The sequence below is a fragment of the Synchiropus splendidus genome, chromosome 2 (assembly GCF_027744825.2).
Source record: "Synchiropus splendidus isolate RoL2022-P1 chromosome 2, RoL_Sspl_1.0, whole genome shotgun sequence".
Taxonomy (NCBI): domain Eukaryota; kingdom Metazoa; phylum Chordata; class Actinopteri; order Syngnathiformes; family Callionymidae; genus Synchiropus; species Synchiropus splendidus.
Window position 1 is genome coordinate 15,853,410 of NC_071335.1, and position 13,793 is coordinate 15,867,202.

Consider the following 13,793-nt stretch of genomic DNA (forward strand, 5'->3'; position numbering starts at 1 on the left):
TATAGTTAATAACAATAATAATAGGGACGGAGTCTGCAGGAACTCAGCAAATCCAATTAGGTCAGCGTTTCAGTTTGCTCTTCTCTCATTGGCTGAATCGCAGACACTCTAGTCTGCTCAAGTGGCTGCAGTTGCAATTGGCCGTGCGGAAAGTGAAGTCCCGCCCACTCCATCTCACCAGGAATTTATCGCCGCGGTGATTGGATGCCGGACCGTCACTCATACAGCCAACTAGGAAAGACTCCAAACTGTCAAGATGAAGCACTACGAGGTGAGTGGTGTCTGTGAAACTCAAAACCATGAATGGAGCACAGGGGTGTAGTTGTTGCGACGGTAGCGCCGCAGCCATGCGAGCCATATAGCGTTGCCACGCACCGTTTCTCCCATTGTAAAGGCTCGAAGCTACTGTCCACACTCTGCTGTCAGAGCAGGCGACAATGACCGCAGCTTTGTGGCCTCGCGTGCGCGGAAATCGCCGTCTCATAGTGCTATTCGTTCTTCTCATTGTTGTCGTGCGTTTGCCGTTTGGACTTAGTCGATCAGGAATGAACTGATTTCCTTAGTTTTCATGATGTGAGACAAATATAAACGGCTGTATTCGTAGTTGAATCCCTGCAACAGCGCTGTCTGTGGCCAGTGTGAGTTACGACAACCCCGGCCCTGTCATTCATCTGTTGAAGTTCAGCGTCTTCTGGCTGTGGAGTTTCGTTAAAACAACCCTGAGCGTGTTCTTCAAACGACTTTGCTTCGTCTGCATTGACACCGTTGCGCAACTGACAGTGGTTATCTCACCTACAAAACCGACCCAACAGGATTTGAAGCAGCCCGACTGAAACCAATCTAACCTGCACTGGCTTCTTGGGGGAGTTTGCAACCTGGAAGAAGTGAAACAGCACTTGAATATGTGTGGAATCAGTTCAACAGCGGAAAGTAGTGTGTTAAAATGGGCCCACGCATCGAAGGTTAAATGGTGTTATGAGTTCATGCATTATCTAAAGTTTCTAATAATATGTGAAGATGTTTTTGAACCTATTCCAGAGATATTTGTCATATGTTTTGATTTAAGTCTTTTTTTCGTCCAACAGTATTTTATGGAGGTTCACCAAAGGGCAGCATGCAACGTGTATCTGAGCAAAAATCGGTTCAAAGTTTCAGATTTATGACTTAATGCGTTTGTGTGGGCCCCTTCGTTTGATAATGTATGACTCAATACGTGTCTTGCGTCATGCTTCTCTGAAACTGTATTATAATGTCTGACAGAGACAAATTGTGTTCATTTTAACAGCTACTTTACATATTTTGTACAGTAAATAGTCACTAGATGAATGTATGTATCTTGTCATAAACACTAATCATATATCTACATATGATGTGTCCAGGTTTTGGAGAAACTTAACATTTTATTTAGGGGTGGGATTGAATGAAAAAAAAAAATTGTTAGAGAATTTCGCGGTTTAATCGAATAAGAAAATTTGCCACAAGAAGCCACATTTTTCAATTTGAATGAATTTAGTATATTACTGAATCAAATGATGGAGCCATACATACATTTAAACGACAAAATATTGTTTATTTTGCATCAGTTTGACAATAGCACAATAAATCAAGATGGTGTCTATATTCCAAGTTTTTATATCACCTTATTTAAACTAAGACTCTTTTAATGTCTTGAAAATATTTGGATAACAGTTTCAATGTTATAAGAATTTCAAGTACATTCAGAGTAGTGGAAACCCTGGTCATTGTGTAGTGAAAAACCTCCCTGAACAAAAGCAAACAGATGCTTTTGTTCAGGGATTCTTCCATGTTTGTTGTTGTTGTTATCATCCCAGCTGCCACGTGTCTTGTGCATCAGTGGGATCAGTGGACCAGGAACTCCTGCACTTACAAAGGTTCCCTGTGGTCTGGAGAGTAAACTGTTCAATTAAATTCAATTAAAATAAAACGAACAAATATTTTAACGTGTTCATTATGATTAATTATTAAATCACTATGAACTCATTAAAGTCCCACCACTAATTGTAATAGATCACAATGTGGTTTAAATAGTTGTCCCAGTGGTTCCGGAGCCACATCAGTTGCTGCTAATGGATTTGTTGATTTTTCACTTTCAATGGCAGAAATGCTCAGTAAAACCTCCCAAATGTGACTTCAGCCTTAAGGCTTTAAAAACCTTTCCATTGTTCCTACATCTTCATTTTTAATCGTCCCCTTCCTACATTGACTGTCTGAATTAGTTGTGGAGCACATCAGAGAGCTGTGTCTGCTCCCTCAACACTTGATATGTTCATGCACCAACAGTCAAGCAAATTTGTTTTTCCCCCTCAAAATTCAAGATAAAAAATTCACGAGAGCATGCGAAGCAGGCAGGGCTATTCTTACCACAGTGAAACTCCATGTTTGATAACTTGAAATTTCCTCACGCCTGGCGCTTGGTTCCTGGGCCTACCTCGCCAGGACAGACTGAGGCTGCCAGTGGGAGCTTTATATAGAGCAGCTGGGGGAGGTACGGTGGCAGGGGATACGACTGGCAAAGCATGATGGATTTAATTTCCAAAACCCCTTGGGTGCAGTGTCACATGACCGACTTTGCTGATTGATATACATGAAATCCTTAATGGTGTGAATGAACTAAGTGAGGCAACAGAATGAACCGAGTTCCCTCTAAATATAGGCCGCAGTCATTCTCTATTACTTACATTTTGTCTCCTGTTTGTATTTTAGTAACGTTAAAACCAGACATGTTACAGCACGAAATCAGTCAGACACATGCTGTTGCAAACACGGAACAATAGTGTCTGTACTTATTAGCATTTGGACAAATGTGTAATTATTTTGTCATTAGCGCGGCATTAGCATGAGCAGCATGTCCAACGTGCATGCACTTTCCACGCGCTTGCATCACTGATGTAGCACTTTGAAATGCAAGTCCGCCTTGAATACGGGCCTTTCCAGGTCTTCCACTTGTTTAAGCTGAAATGTTCCTATGCTTTTCTGGTCTCAGATCGTAATTGTTGTTCTGACCACAGATGTTTTCTCTTCCTGTTGGTTGCTGGTCCTACCCACGTATTCATTTTTCACATTTTTGCTAATTTGCATGTTTGTTTCCGCCCGCAAAAACAACTTTATATCTGTACCGATTTCCATTGACCATTCACGGGACGCCTGCTGGACAGACTAAGAATGTTTTGTCCAAAAGTGTCTGTGTTTTAAATCATTTCAAAACCAGAATAGTTAAAGAATAATAAAGAGTTAACACAGATTTCACAAGGAATCAGCGTAATAAATCCAGCTAATCCAAGTAGAACGCTTGTTTTTATAGCTCTTATTGTGAAGACTACAGAGTATTGTGTGACAGTAAGTGCCATGTTATGTTCTGTCCTGAATGAATGGATGAATGAATGTTTATTTCAATCTCACATCAAACATTCTTTCATCAGCGACCTAATATATTGTAATTTAATGCATTTATTTTTTATACAGTTGTATTTTGAATTGATAAAAACTACACATTTTACGATTATTTTTTTTTTTACATTAAAAAAAAAACAAATAAAAATAGACTTTTGGTTCAGCAGTTAAGAATATATAGAAGGAACGTTTAACTTTTTGTTCTTGCTCCATTTGCATGTTCATTTAAGTCGAGAGCTTACCGGTGTCGAGTGCCTTAGTAGGGCACAAGCTGGGCCAAGTTCAATGACAAATGGGTTTGACCAGTTGCTGCTTCGCGTCCCATCCGCTTTACAAAATGGGTTTTCCAGACTGGTGGTCATTAGCGTAAGTGAGGGGTGGCGGGTGGGAGGGGTGTTTCAGGGGAATGCCCGACTAAGCTTTCAGCGTGTGGACTATTATCGCCCAGGAAAAGGCATCTCCGTAGGTGCGGGAGGCGGTTGCTTCTGAGACATGGTGTGATGCTCTGACACTGCGCTGGAGCTAAAGCGGAGCATGGAAATAGTCACTGATGGACAAGGACCACCACCTGATGCTGTGGTGCTCCAAAGGCATGTTAGCAGACTGGATGGCTGAAAATTAATAGAGATCCCATGACATCACTAAATAGGATGACCAGGGTGGGGGGGGGACCGCGGCTAAAATGGTTAGTTATGCAGAGTTTGCAGCCGATGATTATATTTAGCTGCTAGCGGAGGAAGCGATGGGGTCAAACTAGGAAAGGGTGTGTTGTTTGCTGTTATAACTTCACTCCTTTTGGCCACTTAGTGGTGTCAGAGGTCAGCGGGTATCTGTTTTAGGAAGCTGCTGCATTTCAGAACTAAGTGGGTGCCACGCTGAAATGGAGCCTGGAGGGCTTGAGGAGCGTGCAGATGATCTACAGTGGAGCGTTTGTGGCGCGGCATGCTGGACATTCCTGTGTACGCAACTGTGTACACACATGTGGCATAGATCTGTTCTCCGGGGGTCCCTGCCTGTTAAATAAAGGACCAGAAGTGAAGGACTGAAGACGAGAAGGAAGAGGGAGGGGCCGCGCTCAGAGCCAAGTGCAGCCCCGCTCCTTTAACGCTCGCTCGGAAATCACATCCAGGTAGACGGTCCGGGGGTTGAGACCACCGACAGCAAGGGAGGACTGGAGGAGGTCTGTGGACATGGATGCCCTGGCGCTTGAGGCCACTAGTAAAAAGGCAGCTAACGGAGCGGTCGCGGCGCTAGCCGCACCTGTGTTCACGCCGACACCTGTTAAACGAAAACAAGCCAAGAAAACTAAGAAAGCTGTTGTTTTCTTTGAGGTGGAGATTCTGGATGCCAAGACCAAGGACAAGCTGTGTTTCCTCGACAAGGTAAGCACATCGCTTTTCTGTCTGAATCCACCCAAAGTTGAGTGAACAAATGTTCTGACCTGGCATCCTGTGATGTCTGCAGCAACTGTCTCTGACTTCTCTAGAACATCGGCTTGGTCGCCTGACATTTGTCTCCCCAAGTCACATGAGTTAATACTGATGCAATGTTTCACACCTATTTCTGTGGTGCTGCCTGGCAACCGATGTCTCTGAAATGGAACACATACATCGCACTGGTAAAGCTTTGTCATAAATATGGTAACTGCGTTGTTTAGTCCGTTTAAAGCGCCACTTTAGGAAAACAGGATTTCATGTTCTCAAATACACTTGTAATTTATGAGTGATGCTTGGTGTCGCAATGTTCATATCAAGTGTGAATTAAATGCCAGACATAAAAATATCCAATAACCGCTTCGGAGCACAGCAGGAGTCACTGCTCGGAGGAAATGTAGTTCATCATGACGCAACTCTTGTCAAATATTTATTTGTTGTTTAACTGTCAAAATAAGAAATCGTATCACTTGTTTTGAATGTGTGCTTCACATGTGAGCACTCAAGTGTGGCAGGGACAGTTGAATATTGTTGCTCAGCAGTTGCTCGCCGTCCCACTGCAAGGAAAAGCAAGCATTTGTTCGTTCAAGTGCCGGTAAACAGGTTCAACTTTATGTTCACACTTCCGACTCATCATGCAGTGGGGAAATACTGAAGAATACTGTGAGGGTGTTAATGGAAGGAGCTGGACACGGTCCAGAAACACACATGCCGTCTAACACTTATTGAAGTATTAGGCCTATCATGTGGGTGCTGCCGGGGGGGCTGAGGGTTCACATAGAGGCTGTCCCACTGAAGTCATCGTGCTGAAAATGGTGCGTTGTCTTCGAGACCACATGAACAGAAGTAAGATGATCGGAGTTGGAAACCTTTACTGCTGCAGGGTCAAGCTGTCCTGGGAAAGGCCATGAAACTCTGAATTAAAGGTGATTTGGCTGTAAATGTCAATTTCACTAGATTGAATTATTTGGTATATAAAATGTTCATGGACATTTATGAAGCTACATGAATCACAGAAAGCAATAATTTATTATCTTCATTCCTGGAAGCACATTTGGTGCTTGTAAAAAGAAAAAAAAGTCATGTTTTTGAGCACAAAACTTATCATAAAGTGTGTAATGGTGACAGTTTGATTACTATTTTGTAATGTCAGTATGTCAATATATTATCTCGTTCATTTTTACTGGTACTGTGTTCATAGTCTTTGTTTGTTTATAGATATTGAATTTTCTCTTCAACAACCATATTATTCATTTTGATAATCAACCACAGTGTTTATTTATATATTTTAAAATTATTATTACTTTTTTAAATCATTACCATTCCCTGCTCTGTTTCATTCTTCTGCTTTGTGCTTCCACCCACCCATCCATCCATCAATCGTGAATGGATGGATAGATGCTAGGTACCTGAGATGTTCATCTAGCTCTTGCTGTAGATGACTCCCGTCCTGTGGGAGGCGCTGTGATGTCAGGTCTATGTTGTTTTTTGACGGCCATGTCAAATCCCATCAGCTGCGACCATTGCAAGTGTTAAAAAGTTGAGTCTCTGACATCACTCTCAGGTTTTCGTGTGGGAAGCAGAGCGTCTTGGTGGCCCTTCTCTTTAGCGACATTCTAGACCGGATAGAGATTGGAATTGGTGTATCAAACTTGTGTGTTTGTGATTCATATTTTTTCCAAACTCGACGTGAATGTATCTCAGTTGAAGCAAAGCTTTTTTGCTCCGAGGCAGACAGAAGACTTCTCATACAAATGTTAGCTCTGGGTGGGATGACATGCGTTTGAGTGCTGCCAGGAAAAACACTTGTTTCTCAATTTCCGTGCCATTGTGTTTATATTTGGGTGCAGCCGTTGCTGGCAGACTGGCACAAGGTCATCCACTTTGGCCGTGAATCTGTGTGTGTGTGTCGACGCTCTGCGTCACCCTAATACTGGCTCTGGAATAGTTGACATCCATGAGCTGCGTGGGTCCAGCCGGTGCTAAATTTATCACTTATATCTGTCATGAAAGGAGACGTGTGTTATTGTCATTTACTTGGTGATCCAGCCTCTTCACCTCCTCTGGTTTGGTCATTTCAGGTGGAGCCAAATGCCACGATCGGGGAGATCAAGTCCATGTTCCACAAGAGCCGTAAGTGAACCGGTCCAGCTTAGCAACCAGTGGAGGGCAGGGAAAACACAGATTTGAATGAGACACTTTAGAAGCACTTTGGAAGTTGCTTCTAAAGTGAGGGGAGCAAAACTCTCATCTGGGTGATCATAAAGGACTCAAGACTCATGTAGATAACCTGGAACAGATGTTTTGATTTAAAAAATAAAATGAATAAAGGGCTTTAATAACACTGGAGAGCAACAAGGAAATGTTCATAATGGTGAGAACATTGACTGTTCTGACATCTACATCTCTGGTCCTCCACAGATCCTCAGTGGTATCCTGCCCGTCAGTCCATCCGCCTCGACCCAAGTGAGTGAAGGTTCCCCTCAGTATTCTCAGAACATACAGTCGAGCCCCAGCTTTGTCTCCCCAGAGGGAAAGTCTCTGAAGGACGAGGATGTTCTGCAGAATCTTCCAGTGGGAACCACGGCTACATTCTACTTCAGAGACCTGGGCTCTCAGATCAGCTGGGTCAAAGTGAGTGCAGACGCTAACCCTCTGAACCAGGACCTGGTTGGCTTGTCCGCTGCCTTGTGTTCACTGGGATCCCCGGCTTTTACTGCTGCTCTTATTCAAACTTTTTCAACACCCTTTCAATGACATCTCATAAGGCTGGCAAAATTAAATAACGGAGAACGTTTTGGTTGAATGTTTAACTGTAATAATGTGAAGTGTCTGTCCGTCTAGCGGAATATATGAACTGTAGTTTACAAAATACATTCATAGTGGAAAAAAAAATAATTTCACAAACTTACACAGGACTATTTTCACCTTTTACTGTTGATCATCTGTAATAATGGTGTTGTTTAGACTGAACTGTCAGTCCAGGGTAAAATATAGTCAAGCTCATTTGTTGCTGATACATATAAAATAAGTGGTTTATTTATGGTAATAAATGTTCCCTAATCCAGAGTGTAACGCCCAAAATATATAAAATAGAATAAAATCGCAGAAATCCAAATTATGAATCCATGATAGTATATATTTTCTTGTTTATAATTCTTAAAATTATGGGATGTTATCTGTTTTGTAACCACAACTCTCGACTTTTTTCTTAAGATTGCTGTTTCTATGGCACTTTTTAAACCTCAAGTTTCTTCATTCCAGGTCTTCATGACGGAGTACACAGGTCCTCTGGTCATTTACCTGTTGTTCTACTTCAGGGTTCCTTTAATCTACGCTCCCAAATATGACTTCACTACAAGTAAACACTGGGTCGTACAGTAGGTGTCTCACTCTAACTCGCACACACACGCTGAATGACTGTAGTGAGAGGGTCTGTGCTCACCTGCTCGCATGTGCTGTTCCCAGTCTGGCCTGTATGTGTCACTCTTTCCACTATGTGAAGAGGCTGCTGGAGACGGTGTTTGTCCACCGCTTCTCCCACGGAACCATGCCGCTGCGCAACATATTTAAAGTGAGTGATGGTGTGAGGTGGGTGGCCACGTACGTCAGAGTTTAACCCCGTGTTTTCCATCACGCAGAACTGCACTTACTACTGGGGCTTTGCTGCCTGGATGGCCTACTACATCAACCATCCGCTCTACACACCGCCCAGTGAGTCCCAGCGCACTCGCCCCTCTGCTGTTCGCCTCACGCGATAACTCTCTCTCGTCTCGTGTCTTGTGTTAGTTTATGGAGAGCAGCAGATCCGACTGGCCCTCATCATGTTCCTGGTGAGAAGCTGCTTCTAACTTCTCATGCAGTTTTAATGATGTGATGATGTTCTCCTCAGTTCTGTCAGATTGGAAACTTCTCCATCCACGTTGCTCTTCGGAACCTCCGTCCGCCAGGTGAGAACTCGTGTTCCAGAGGAGTCCTGGTCGAAGTGAAGGAGTTCATCACGCTCTCGTCTCCACACAGGCTCCAAAACTCGGAAGATCCCCTACCCAACCAAGAACCCCTTCACCTGGATCTTCCTGCTGGTCTCTTGCCCAAACTACACCTATGAGGTCAAATTCTTTAAAACCGTCTTATTTTCTTGTGTTTTTTTTCCCACTGTAGTGTTAGATTGTGCGTCTATTTCAACATAAAGTCATGCTAGAAATCCACATCATGTTTATCAGCACAACACTTTTTATAGTGATGAATGATTTGTGACCGTGTGACTCCCTGTCCCCTGCAGCTCGGCTCCTGGCTGGGCTTCACGCTGATGACCCAGTGTCTGCCGGTGGCCTTCTTCACTGTTGTGGGCTTCATCCAGATGACGGTGTGGGCCAAGGGAAAGCACCGCAGCTACCTGAAGGAGTTCCGTGACTACCCTCCCCTGCGCTCCCCCATCCTCCCCTTCATCCTGTAGAAGCATCCGCGGCGCCGCCTTCCACAACCCGACCCTCACTGACTCAACAAACGCCCCACTTCCACACACCTGTTGTCGCTGCAACAGTGTCTATCTTGCTTCTTGTGTGTTGCTTAACTTTGCTCGACTCAATGTTCAACAGCATGTGCTCCTGACTGTAGTTCAAGTTTGGAATTGCCATGTTTGCTCTCAATGATCCTAATGTAATCCATGGCCACGTTTTTTTTTTTCAGACTGACTCGAGTAATTTATTAAAAAAAGATACCAAAACCATCTGGATAGTGGTTTTATTTCCAGCGTCCTGGAGGACATCCTCAGTCAGGTCTTGGCTGAAGTCTGGACCAGCAGGGCATTTATGGAGCTTGATCAAATGTCCTCCGGCTTGAGGCTCGGTCATAAAATGTATAATTTATGGAGCATATCTCCGGCGTACCTGAGAAGATGACAGTGCAGTTGATACACACGACGACTGGAATAACATTTAGGGCTTAAACAAGATGGTTTATTAGTTATGGTGGTGGTTTATGTACAGAGGAGAGAGAAAGGTGTTGGCAGATCATGCAGCCTGAGCCTCGATCCTCTTCTTCCTCAGCTGGAGCCTCCTCTCCCTCTCGTACTCCTTCATTCTCATCACGTAGCTGGAAACGGGCAGGAAATGACGTCAAACTTACACACGAGCTATAATATGCACAACTATATTGATTCCTAATTTAAGTGAAAAAGGTGCTCTTGTATCGCGCATCAAGTTTCTTACACCAGTGGCCCCTAATAATTTAGTGCCACGAACACAACGCCAGAAAAGTGAAATAGTGGCATGAATATCTGCTGCTGTGCTGTGGTAACATGACAGTGAGGCCTGGTGGAAGACCATTGCCTTTATATCAGGACATTTGGCATCACATGCAATGATCCCTGCAGACGGGGACCTGATCCCAACTGCAGTGGATTCTTTCTAACTCAGTTCGAGGTGGAACAAACACTTGAGCACTCAACAGCAAAAAAAAAAAAAGTATTTTTCTGACCAATTTCATTTTAAATACGTATGACAATCCAGAGGCTCAGCTTTAAATGCGACACTACACACTGACGTCACCCACGCAACAACTAAACCCCATTTATGTCTGATATTGTTGATGACAATCCAACTGAAAGCTTTGGGCAACTCAAGGTCATGCTTGCAGAATCTCATATTTAATGTCCACTTGGTGGTGCCAGAGCGCAAATGAACCTTCTTAAAGAGACGACTTAGGAGTGGAACCAACTGCCTCAGTGCTTCAAGAAGCTTCATCTCACCATCACTATTTAAAGTTGGTGGAGGCGATAACGGAACCAAAAAAAGTGTGTCTACTCTGAAACTGTCAGAAGGATGGGAGCATTTCTGCCTGCATGTGAAGACAATGACGGCTGTGTTTCGGTGCAACAAAACTGGCCAAATGGTCAATGGCCAAACATAATGTTTCACACAGCTGAATGTGCGGCCGCTGAATTACCACGGTTTGCTCTTCAGGTTAATGTGTTCTGGGAAAAGTCAGCGTGGCAGAGTCGAGATGAAAGTACAGCCATGATAATGCTAGCCAAGTTGTTGTCAACTCAGCTGAGCTTGGCTGGACACTTTTGTCAGACCACACTGTGCAGAGTCGTGACAGTTTGAAATACAATTCTCACTCTGAGAATTGTATTTCTCTCTAAACCAGCCAGTCTTGAGTCTAAAGGCAACCTAATCTAACCTAAGTGACTGTTAATATGGATCTCACACCCTCTGCTAATTTTGCATTTGTTCAATTTTGCTCTTCCAGTGGGCGTGTAGACTGGGTTGATAACTAAAGTGACACTACTACTGTGTGAGCAAGGTAGCAATAACTTCTATTGGCTCTCACACCATCATGTAACACAGCTAAAATTAAACAGTCTACGATGCGACACATGCAGTAATTAGTAATGTTAAGTATAATGTCAAGTAGGCCTCCACAATAAATCGAAAAAAAAAAAGTGATTTCGATTCACCCTTGTGTCTGATTTAATGTTCAATTAATTTCGATTTACATTTAATTTACAAACTGACTGGATTTGCATCACAAATGCTTCGTTCCTTTGTGAGTTTTACGCTCCCAAGCTACTACTTTCTGAGTTCCCACAATGCTCGTGACTTCTCCTTCAACCAATGACGAAGCGCCTTGTAGTCACGTGTTTCACGGGTGACGTGAATGCGGTCGTGACTGGGTCGGTCGGCGACCGGATAGAAACTGAAGGAATATGGATGACAAACTGGGAACTAGTGAGGAAAAAAAGGACGGAGCATGGAGAGTGTTCCGGGGTCATGAAAGTGAGAGCACTGGTTCCTCAGCAGCAACACCTGTCGTGACGCAACTTTGTTTTGTCATGGTTTATGTGTGCAATAAACTACGTATTTCATGAGGAAAAAAATCGTGGCAGAGAATCGTGATCAATTCTTAGCTAAAAAAAAAAAACGTGATTCATATTCTCCCCTGAATCGTGCTGGCCTAATGTCAAGTCTCTCCTTCTTCAGTAGACCATCACATACAAAGACCATCGTGAGGCCCTGAGCAAGCAGCAAACTCAGCCACCGTATTTGTTCCTCATGTAATGCAACCTTCTGGTTTTGGATATATCAGTGTGCAGGGGCATCACCCACTGGCGGGTCCTTTGAACAAGTCCATAAGCGTTGCGGGCGACTAGTCTCAGTGTCTGGATTCACGTTCATGTGTTTCCAAATTGGAAACAGATTCCAAATCAGATAAATTCAAGCTAAACTTCACAGATATTCAAACAGAAACTACTACAGGCCCTAAAAGGGTGACAAAAATGTGCGCATATATCGCAGGGCCATGGCTTTACATCACATTTTTACAGTTTAAAAAGCATCAGATTGACTTGCGTGTTGAATCCATAGGATCACTTACTCCTGCATCTCGCAGTAGTCCCAGTCGTGTCTCTCGTGCTTGCAGGCCAGGAAGTTAGGCCAGTTGTCCCGCTTGCACTTCATGAGCTTCAGCAGGTGATGAGCACAGTAGTCCCTCTGCTCCACTGGCACCTGAGCCAAATTCATCTGCTCCTGAGTGGCAACCATCACTGCCAAAAGAAAACACAGAACACCCTGAAAAAGGGACACACGACTCAAATCACATATACTGCACGACACGTTTTTATCTTCCAAAATTGAGATGCTCATCTGCTTTGGTGTTCTCCATTATCCACCAATAATCCATTATTGTTGTGTAAAACACACAGCTTTTCTCAGCGTGACCACATTTAGTGAATGTAAAATCCATCCGTTGGTGTTGGGGGTCCTCACCTCATGCGTCACAATTGAACACGACTGTCTTTACACTGAATACACAGTGTACTAACGAAAACATTCAGTCATCAATACACACAAGGACAATGAAGTCTTTCGTTTTGAGAACATATTGATCGATTGTATCATTCAAAGTTGCTTCACATTGTCAGTCACGTGTATCTGAATATGCATTGCGGTAACATTTCATGCGGATTACGCTAAATGAGCGAAACCAGTAGCGTTCCATTGAGTGACAGCGCTGCGGGGCTAATGCTAGGCTATATAGCTAGCGCTTAGCCGCAGACAACAACTGGGTCTAATCTTTCAAAGTAGTCAGCGAAGGCAAATCTTGTGTTGCATGCAACTAACGAGTCTGGTGTCTGTAGACAAACCTCGTTCTTTTCTCTCTGGAAAACCATAGTTGGGGTCAAACTCGAATTTCTTTCTCGGGTCCGGTTCGGTGTCACTCTCGGTGATATAACGTCTGGCGAGGTGAGCTCCCATGTCGCCCGTATGGTCAACACTCAGTGACGTATAAATGTTATTATTCGCTTTGCAGAATCCAAATATTTCAACAGTTCAGCAACGACTCCGCCATTCGGTCACCTCCACGGGACCCCAGCAGACACTTCCGCTGCAGAACGGAAATAAACAGACGTGCGGTGCGACGGAGATAAGCCTCCCCGGAACGACACAAAGGTTCCGCTTATTTATTCAGCTTAATATCTTGACATGAGTGAAAATACTCAATAAATTAGATCATTTGTTCTTTTATAAACATGTGAGTGAACTTGAAATCACAAAGTCTTGTACAGCCAGGTAAATACCACCATTCTTTTTTATTAAATGATATAGTTCATGTCACTCACCTACACCATTGCTGCAAAAATATTTAACTATATTTAACACCTATTTGCTGAGATATGAAAAAAAAGATACATTTTACATGGAAAACCTTTTGTTGTGATAAACAACGAAAGAATTTAGGTTCATTTCAGGGGATATTTTCTTTGTTTTCCTTGCAGGGGTTTCCACAGCAACTCCCTCTTATCTCCGTCTCCAACACACACGTCATTTGTTGTTGTCTTTTTGACGCTCCGTTGTCTCAGTGTTACATTTTTTATTGCTTTTTTTGGCATACAAACTCCCCTCAATTTTACTTATTTGCAACTATGGTATCACATTTTTCTTTCCG

The 13,793-nt window shown here is 43.3% G+C and overlaps 2 protein-coding genes across 4 annotated transcripts; one reads left to right on the top strand and one right to left on the bottom strand.

Moving 5' to 3' along the window:
* The first annotated feature begins 194 nt into the window (after window positions 1–194).
* Window positions 195–9,577, top strand: LOC128754725 (very-long-chain enoyl-CoA reductase). Of its 2 annotated transcripts, XM_053857557.1 has the most exons (12): window positions 195–271; window positions 4,743–4,793; window positions 6,926–6,977; window positions 7,266–7,310; window positions 7,375–7,478; window positions 8,109–8,224; window positions 8,313–8,418; window positions 8,486–8,558; window positions 8,634–8,677; window positions 8,737–8,794; window positions 8,865–8,953; window positions 9,127–9,575. In XM_053857557.1, exons 1-12 carry the CDS (start codon window positions 257–259, stop codon window positions 9,298–9,300), a joined length of 927 nt encoding a protein of 308 aa, XP_053713532.1. In that variant the 5' UTR covers window positions 195–256; the 3' UTR covers window positions 9,301–9,575. The 2 variants fall into 2 exon arrangements, with proteins under 2 accessions (XP_053713532.1, XP_053713530.1); XM_053857555.1 differs by lacking the exon at window positions 195–271 and having other exon boundaries at window positions 4,175–4,793; window positions 9,127–9,577.
* Window positions 9,578–9,632: 55 nt separating this feature from the next.
* On the bottom strand, window positions 9,633–13,228 carry LOC128754727 (NADH dehydrogenase [ubiquinone] 1 beta subcomplex subunit 7-like). Of its 2 annotated transcripts, XM_053857559.1 has the most exons (4): window positions 12,991–13,228; window positions 12,222–12,390; window positions 9,831–9,938; window positions 9,633–9,733 (listed from the first exon to the last, which is right to left on the bottom strand). In XM_053857559.1, exons 1-3 carry the CDS (start codon window positions 13,100–13,102, stop codon window positions 9,857–9,859), a joined length of 363 nt encoding a protein of 120 aa, XP_053713534.1. In that variant the 5' UTR covers window positions 13,103–13,228; the 3' UTR covers window positions 9,633–9,733; window positions 9,831–9,856. The 2 variants fall into 2 exon arrangements, with proteins under 2 accessions (XP_053713534.1, XP_053713533.1); XM_053857558.1 differs by lacking the exon at window positions 9,633–9,733 and having other exon boundaries at window positions 9,781–9,938.
* Between the last annotated feature and the right edge of the window lie 565 nt (window positions 13,229–13,793).

Bases quoted from the DNA above. Each gene is read 5' to 3' on its own strand.
- LOC128754727 (XM_053857559.1), bottom strand. From the start codon at position 13,102: ATGGGAGCTCACCTCGCCAGACGTTATATCACCGAGAGTGACACCGAA. The intron at 12,391-12,990 runs GTTTGTCTACAG...TTCTTTTGGCAG, and splicing joins TCCAGAGAGAAAAGAACGAG to TGATGGTTGCCACTCAGGAG. The intron at 9,939-12,221 runs GTAAGTGATCCT...GCCCGTTTCCAG, and splicing joins GACTACTGCGAGATGCAGGA to CTACGTGATGAGAATGAAGG.
- LOC128754725 (XM_053857555.1), top strand. From the start codon at position 4,602: ATGGATGCCCTGGCGCTTGAGGCCACTAGTAAAAAGGCAGCTAACGGA. The intron at 8,559-8,633 runs GTGAGTCCCAGC...GTCTTGTGTTAG, and splicing joins TCCGCTCTACACACCGCCCA to TTTATGGAGAGCAGCAGATC. The intron at 8,795-8,864 runs GTGAGAACTCGT...GTCTCCACACAG, and splicing joins TCGGAACCTCCGTCCGCCAG to GCTCCAAAACTCGGAAGATC.